At 46.9% G+C, this 8,687-nt stretch overlaps 1 protein-coding gene across 1 annotated transcript in view; it reads left to right on the plus strand.

The window, feature by feature from the left end:
• The window catches only part of LOC148535137 (uncharacterized), a 53,873-nt gene extending 48,776 nt beyond the window's left edge, over positions 1-5,097 (plus strand). The window contains exon 20 of the mRNA XM_088464817.1: positions 3,033-5,097. Within this exon, the coding sequence (XP_088320943.1) occupies positions 3,033-3,113 (81 nt within the window). The 3' untranslated portion in view covers positions 3,114-5,097. The remainder of the gene's footprint in view (positions 1-3,032) is intronic.
• Positions 5,098-8,687: the final 3,590 nt, after the last annotated feature.

Genomic DNA, 8,687 nt, shown 5'->3' on the forward strand with positions numbered 1-8,687 from the left:
TTCACGGAAGGGCGGTACAGGTGCAGTCCGACAACGCCACCACGGTGGCGTATATCAATCACCAAGGCGGAACTCGCAGTCAGGCAGCGATGTCGGAGGTGTCTCGTATCCTGTCTTGGGCGGAGGGTCACATTCCAGCGATCTCGGCGGTCTTCATCCCCGGAGTCCTCAATTGGGAGGCGGACTTCCTCAGCCGTCACGACGTGCATCCCGGGGAATGGTCGCTTCACCCAGAGGTGTTTCAGCTACTCGTGGACAGGTGGGGACTGCCGGAGCTGGACTTGATGGCCTCCCGTCACAATCACAAGTTGCCCGTTTACGGGTCAAGGACAAGAGACGCAGGTGCAAGTCTGGTGGACGCGCTGTCGGTGACATGGACGTTTCACCTGGCGTATCTGTTTCCTCCGATATCCCTGCTTCCTCGGGTTCTGCGGAAATTCAAGCAGGACGGCGGCATGCTCGTGCTGGTAGCTCCGGCGTGGCCCAGACGTCCTTGGTAGTCCGATCTGAGGAGCCTCTCCATCGACGCTCCGTACCTTCTTCCTCAACGTCGGGACCTGTTGTCTCAGGGGCCCTGCCTTTACCCGGATCTGGGTCGGCTGCCTTTGACGGCGTGGCTCTTGAGACAGCCGTCTTGAGGTCTCGGGGCTTCTCCAGTTCGGTTATTGGTACGATGCTCAGGGCACGCAAGCCTGCTTCAGCACGGATTTATCACAGAGTGTGGCACACTTACTTTCAGTGGTGTGAGTCCAGACTTTATGATCCTCAGGTGTTCCGAGTTTCTAGGATCTTGGAATTTCTTCAGTCAGGATTGGATCTCGGCTTACGCCTTGCATCTCTGAAGGTTCATGTGTCCGCCTTGTCCGTGTGGTTTCAACGGCGGATTGCAATACTACCAGACGTTCACACCTTTTTCCAAGGTGTTCTCAGGATCCAGCCTCCCTTTGTGCCTCCTGTGGCTCCTTGGGACTTGGCGGTGGTGCTACGGGTCCTGCAGGGTCCTCCGTTTGAGCCTCTTGAGGCGGTGGAGCTCAAGTGGCTGACATTTAAGACGGTTTTTCTCCTGGCAATTGCTTCGGCCAGGAGGGTGTCTGAATTGGGGGCGCTTTCCTGTCTCCCTCCTTTCCTGATTTTTCACCAGGACAGAGCGGTGCTCCGCACTCGTCCTGAGTTTTTGCCCAAAGTGGTCTCGAAGTTCCATATTAATCAGGAACTTGTTGTGCCAGCTTTTCAGTCCCCTGATCTTTCAGCTGGTGAGACTTCCTTAGATGTGGTCCGGGCGCTTAGAATTTATGTAGACCGGACGGCTTCGGTTAGGAAGTCTGATTCCTTGTTTATCCTCTTTGGTTTTCACAAGAGGGGTTGGCCTGCCAACAAACAAACGTTAGCCCGTTGGCTTCGTTCCGTTATTTGTGAGGCTTATGCACAGGAGGGCTTACCTGTGCCAGCCTCTGTTAAGGCTCATTCCACTCGTTCTGTGGGTCCCTCTTGGGCTGCTAGACGTGGCGCTTCTGCTGTTCAGCTGTGTAGGGCGGCCACTTGGTCTTCAATTCAAACGTTTTTGAGGTTCTATGCGTTTGACACCTTTGCCTCTCAGGATGCATCCTTTGGGCGCCGGGTACTCCTTTCAGCACAGGAGCGTCCCCGCCCTTAGTTGTACTGCTTTGGGACATCCCCAAGGTCAACCCTGTGGACCCCCTATGGACCCTGAAGTAGAAAACAAGAGATATGGTAAGAACTTACCTTTGTTATCTCTGTTTCTACGAAGTCCATAGGGTCCACAGGGCACCCGCCCTGACGCACCTGGCTTCAAATGGGCTGTGTGGCTGGTCTCCGGTTTTCCGTCTCCTATTGCTGTGAGTATGGTTTCTTGTGTGTTCCAGTCTTCCTTCTCTCTGTTCCATATTCTCCTCCGGCCTAGGCTGCTTACCAACTGAGGTGCCTGTGGCTCCGGGGCGGGGTATAGAGGAGGACCCAAGTGCAACCTGGGAGCTAAAAGCTTAACTGTGTGGTGCCCATGGATCCTGTTCCAGCTATAACCCCAAGGTCAACCCTGTGGACCCTATGGACTTCGTAGAAACAGAGATAACAAAGGTAAGCTCTTACCATATCTCTTGTTTTTTTGTGTGTGTAGTTTTACGTTTTAAACAATATTAATTCTGGATTTTTCAACACTTGCCTGGTCTCTTGTTAAATAGACAATTTAGGGTCTGAGTCGGACGCAAAGCGGCTGTAAGTGTGGACAGCTACAGCTGCCAGATTAACAGTCCAATGCTAATGCCAGTATCTGTGCATCTTCAAGCAGGAAGCCGCTCTGCCCAGTGTTGCAACCGTCACCATTACTATCTGCACGTGCACCAGCCCCGTGCTGGGTGCAGGAGATCCGTAAGAATCAGGCTTCCTTTCCCCATACGCACCACTCAGAATAGCACTGAGCTCTAGCTGCACGCCCAGGATACGGATATCATACGTGCGATTTCAACATTGTTGTCTATTTCACGCAAGGAGAGATGCCAACAACATCCGCCCCGACTCAGAATCATCTGGAAATACATTTTTGCGGCGATCGCGCCAAACAGCCCGGTCCTGGCTTGCCAGGTCCGGTGCACCTCCGCCAGTGCCAAAAATACAGCTTAGTCGCAATAGGAGACTGTGCTGAATAATTTGATATGCGACACTTGTACATCTGTGTGCGACTGAGTCTGAATATGTACACGAAGCGCTACCATGTAGCGGCCGCAGATTTTTTTTCCACGCAAAGTTACGTTCTGCTTCGTATACAGACTCGGTCACACACAGATATCCAAGTGTCGCGTATCAAATTAATCAGCGCAGTCTCCTGGTGCATCCTAGTCGCATCGCATTGCGAATAAGGTGCTAGCAGGACGCACGTGACAAGATGGCTCACTCCAGCTAGGCATCTTGCATCACAAGGCGTACTGAAGCCAGATGTATGAGGACACATCTGTAAATAGTAGGTAGTTTGTGATAAGTTTTGGAAACCCTCCATGTAATTTAATTCTGTCTTACAGGTCCGCTTCATCACAGTTCCATATTTCGTCAGTGTGAAAGAACAGCAAAGATTGGTTGAGAAAATCGGGAAGTTGAGCTAAAAGTCCTCCATGTTTTACCCTCTGTGACTGGTTTCAGTAGCACCGAAACATGTAAAGTGACTTCAATATATTCTGACGCCAAACAAGTGCGGCTTTCAAACAGAATTTGCGTTTTATGTGAGATTTGCACATTTCAGAAGCCTTGGTGCCTTTTTATTTTTGAATTAACTTAACGTTCTAGGTTTGGTGAGAGTTCCCCTATAAACCAACCATTTAATCACCAGACTCATTTCAACATCTGAATTGGAGGAAGCTAACGTTCCAGGACAGTTCCTTTATGTCTGAAGCTGCGTGGAATTTGGTGGAAATACGGCCTTTACCAGGCAGCAGGGACTAAAGTGCATCATTTATCACAGCACAAACCCGAGAAGTCTAAAACATTAATCTATTTAAGTGTCTCTCTGGCAAACACAGGATCTAGAAGCTGGCACAGGGTAATGTTGAGCAGGTGGCTTTGGAAGTAAGATCTTATTTCATGATGTTTCAGGCTGTTTGTTACCCTCTGATCGCTCCCTGCCTGTTCTAAAAAGATCTATAACTAGCATCATGGTGCAGTGGTAGGATCTGGAACCCAGACAATATTGCCAGTCAAGTCTAAAGGGGCGGATTCAGTTAGGTGGGGTTCCGTCGGAGCCTTGCGTGATCTGCACCTGCACAGTATCAAAATCTCGCTGGCTTTTGCGCACACCTGTAAGGGGCTGCAAACTGAAACGAGCGACATTCTCCTGGCAGGATCTCCCGCGATGTAGGAGAACCGCCCAGGATTCTTCTATGTACTTAGCACTTTCTAGTATGTTGTATAACTGTATTTAGTTTTCTTCATCTATAGTGATTCCTGGGCCATAGATCTTGTTGGGTGTCCTAAAAATGAGAACACCTTTATACGAAGGAAGCCCTCAATAGTAGAGTGGTAATGACCAGTTATCCGGAATATCCACCATCACATAGTCGTCGACCGACCTCACCCACCCAAGCACATCAGTAATTGTTCATGCTCCTCTTTTGCGCAACACCTGGCCAACCAGTCAGGTGTGATGGGCAAATTAGTGTTAGTAGAGCTTGGAGTCAAAATCCATTCTGTTTTTTTGCTGCAGGTGGATCACTTAAGAGGTGTAATTCCCAAATACCCTTGCTTTGGAGCAGAGTGGTTACTGTGGGGGGGTATAAGGTAGGGTGAGGGGGTAGAGAGACCTTTGTGCCTTAACCAGCAGACAGCCTGACTCCTTCATATCCAGCAATACTGCTTGCTCAGTCTAAATGACATTACATTCAGAATTCTGACCTAATGTATATATCTGCATTTCACTTTTTGGAAAACAGTTGCAGTCCTGCGGGTCTTGTTAATATGATCAATTGAAATCCTTTCCATATTTGTGCAGACTACTGAATGTCTATCTAAAGGCTGGTCCATCGTCCTCGTCTGAAAGGCTTCAGCAGTGCTGGACGGACCTGCTAGATCTGCTAAACGGAGGGGATATTTGTTGTTCAGACATAATGGCTCTTGCTGCAGTCATACTCGACCAATTGTCTACTAAACAAATTGGCGTTGTATATCTACACAAATGGCCTAGGTGTAGCGATCAGTAACCAGGATTAACTAGACCTGTCATCTCCGCAATAGAAGTAGCTGTTTTTGTGAGCTCAAGCAATATTCAGCCTGTCTATTTGGTGTTGACGTCACTGAGGCACAAAGTACCTCATACCTCGTTGATGATTCCTAGGGAATTGATAGCCGGAGTTTTTGTGGCTATTGTTTCGGCTCACAGAACGACTGCGACCACGGTGTAGGCAATGGGCACACTTTAGTTATCTCACAATACAAGGATTTTACTTTGATCTTTTAAGTCTTTTGTGTGTTGTCCTGTACATTCAGATTACTCTTTAACACTTACTGCCTGCTGCTGGCTTTACGCTATTTTTTGCATTTTATTGTACATAGCTTTATATTATATTTGTATACAGTTTAGATCAATAATAAAGTTGAGTTTAGAATTAATTTTGTTTTGGAGGTTTTTTTTTTCCTGTTTTGCTTTCCCTCCCATGTATAAAGCAGAAAGGCAGAAGGTTATATATAACAAAGGTCGCACCAAGAAGATGGCCAAAAGCCTCCCTGTAAAACGAGGCTTGGATTGTCGTTGGTTAGCAGTTACGAGAACTCTGTTTATCATGTAGATCAGCGTTTTTTTTAACCTTTTTACCTATTTACAGACCCCCAATGGATTGTCCAATATGCTCGCATAGCCCCCCTCATTACCAGTCTTATTAGGTACCAGTGTGACTTCAAAAGATGTCAATAGCTTGTTTTAACATTGCAGATGGATAGCTAGGAACGGAATAGCTGGTATGTAGGCATAAGGATCTTAATATCTTTATAAAAACCAGCAACTACACAAGTTGTTTGCAACAGGTGAGATTCTTGCTGGTGTTTTTGTTACGCGCTTGTCATCTGAATCCTCCACTTTGATGCCAGGTGCAACGTAACACACCCAACGTCTCGCTAATGCCGAAGGCAGCTGAGCACCAGACCATGTGACTGACTGTCCCAACGCGCACTGTCGCAAACGCTTCTTCGAGAACCTTTTGTGGTGCCCTGCGTGGAAGGGGAGAGAGCTGTGGACTCTGGTTCTCCCTTCTATCCCCTTACGTGAAAGTGAACAGTTTCCAAACTAATTTATTCTACTTAATAACTTTTTGTTTTTTAATAAGAGATTGATTCCCCATACTCCCATGATTTGGTTCCCATACCCCAAGAGGTATTGCTAACCCCAGTTAGGAACCCCTGATGTAGACGGTCAAAAATGAAAATAAACTATACTCCCCAAATTGGGCTGATTAAGTTATAGACTCAATGCCGATATTTCCCCAATTGAGCGCCGATTGGCTGACTGCGTGCTCGCGTTGCACTTTCGCACACGTCCCAAGATGTCTTGGCGATGCCACTGGCAGTGAAGATTAGATATTCAAACTTTTAAGACGGAAGGGCCTACAAGCGTGAAGGAAAGGTCTGACGGTGGCGGAAACGATCGCCTTCAATGATTTTTCTTCTCCAATGCATTGTAGCTCCTGTGAAATCATGGCTCCAAAAGCCAGGAGGAGTGTGTCATTGGATACATGCAATATAAGTTGCACTGGATTTAGGTACAACTGGTGGTGGTATAATGATACATTACATATTAAACAGCCAGCCGTGTCTGTAAAGGCTTTAGGACAACAGTTTCAGAAATAAGGCAGTTGTGCAACTTGAGCAGAATTAGCAGCTCCAGATAAGTTTTCTTTAGATCTTTCTAGTTTGAGGCTGGTGGCTCGCAGCTTAAGGGCAAAGGGAGAAGAAGGCAACCCGGCGAGAGAATGGAACCGGACAAACGCCAATATTAATGCAAGGCGTCTACTCACTAAGTGGTGCAGAATTTAGGTTAAATGTAACCTTGGCACAGCCTGTCAGAGATGGGCTTAGGGAAATGCCATTTGCTTGTGGGATTGAACGTGCTCTAGGTTCTCCAGAAAGATGTAGCATGAATAGAAACCTACAGCAGATATGGGATGAGATCATAAGGATGACCAATGAACTGGAGAAGGAGGTTCCTGTTGACTGATGTCTAGTCAAAGGGAGTTTGGTGACCTCAGCCTTGCCTAGTAGGCAGCAAGACTACATAAGGACAAGTGATTGGACACTGACAACAATTAGATCAAGGAGATTTTGTTGACGTCAGTACTGTGTAGGTCCACCACGTGCACACCCTTCTTGGCAAACTGTCCTCAAGTTCCTGGACAACAGCAGGCGGTATGTTTTGCCATTCCACCTTAAGTACAGTGACCAACTGTGTCACTGAAGAAGGTCCAGTCGGCCTAGAACACACCCGTCGCTCCAATTCGTCCCAGAGGTTCTCAATGGGGTTAAGACCTGGACTCTGAGCTGGCCAGTCCATTCGGTTTACTGAATTTTCTGTATAAGAGTCCAGCGTCACCCTGGAAACATGTGCAGTGGCATTGTCATCCTGGTAAAAACAGCTGAAACGCAGGGGTGTCCAATCCCTTTTGTCTACATTGTGTGTTTAGGAGTCACCCGCATTCCAAAGATAGCTGATATATCTTCCCTCAAAAGACGGGCTTTAATGGCTCAGACTAGTGGTCTCTCAATATTAAAGTCCACGAAGTTGGGGAAGACAGTGGAACATACGGAAAGGTTAAAGTACATCCAAACCCAGACCTCCACTGACTCGCCGTTCCCCGAAACTCGCTTAACGTTCCCAGCACAAATCACCTCTGGCGCAGGGACATTTTATAGTATTTTTCACCCAAGCTGTAGGTAATGAATAGCGGAAAAAGTCTGTGATTTATGCTGGGACGTCTGTGTAAAATAAATAATGGAGAAAATGAGCAAACACAGGAAGCGACTTATTCTTTCGTAAACCAAGCGCAGAAGGTGTGAGTCCTGGAATTTTTAAACAGGACTAGTTCATAAATTATATATATTTATATAAAATTATACACAAAATGGGGCCCAGACTTCCCCAAGACGATCACTGCAGCCTTCAAGGAAATGTTCTGAATATTTAATAAAAAAAAAAAAAAAAATCTGCAGTTGTCAGGTCACTTGGATGATATTTCATTACATTTGGCTATTTGGGGGGTGGGGGTGGGTTTACGACTCCTGAGATTTCACTGGATCAGCAGATGTCACTAATATTTGGAAAAAACACAGTTCAATAATCAGCTTATGCTGAAAAGCAGAGATCAGAGCCCAGTCTGTTCAATGTTGAGAGATGTAAACAAAAAAATTTGTTTAGATTTTTATTAAAAAAAAAAAAAGAAAACCCTAAACTCCTGTTTCACCCCATCACTGCCCAATTGCCGCCCTGAGATCAGAAGTCTCCAGGCACTACTGTTTGCAGAATCCCGGCATGAGTTGATGCTGTGTTCATAGAAATACAGATGGGATTTTTCTAGGTGGATATTTTCCACTTGTGGTCCTGTAATATATTCCCAGGAGGAGATGGATATAAATGCGGTCTCCAGCCGTCAGTGGGTCTGATTCACTACGGATCGCAACTGCGATTACGCACGCAGTTCAACTGCGATCGCTATGCTGTCGCAGCACTACACAAGGACGCCCACTTTACACGCATCCGTGATGTTTAGCAAGACTGCGAAACCATCGGTAACATGGAGTACCATCGCAGCCTCACGCAAACTTGCACAAGGTCAGTCCTTACTCGGGAATTGCTAACTTCATCACACGCTATCAGGCCTCAGGCTGCGTACGGCATTGCAGTGGATAATTTATGCATGCCTCTGTAACAGCATTCGAACGCACTGGCATGCCTGCGTCTCGCCGAAGACCACCCCCGCCACCACCCACAAATGGTTCTTCATGTCAATCACTCTGAGATGGGTCTGAGTAGTCTCTGTGATCGCAGTGGCTGGTTCGTGCACACTCAGTACGCAACAATCAGCCGATTGCGTGCGTATTAGCAACTGCGTTCCTTGTTGAATCAGGCCCAGTGTACACGGATTTCCCATGTGTTCCTCTCGTGGGGTCTGTTAATAACTTTGTTGTAGTCGAACATATGTTCT

Source organism: Taudactylus pleione, unplaced genomic scaffold (assembly GCF_031769625.1).
Source record: "Taudactylus pleione unplaced genomic scaffold, aTauple2 ptg000061l, whole genome shotgun sequence".
Lineage (NCBI taxonomy): Eukaryota > Metazoa > Chordata > Amphibia > Anura > Myobatrachidae > Taudactylus > Taudactylus pleione.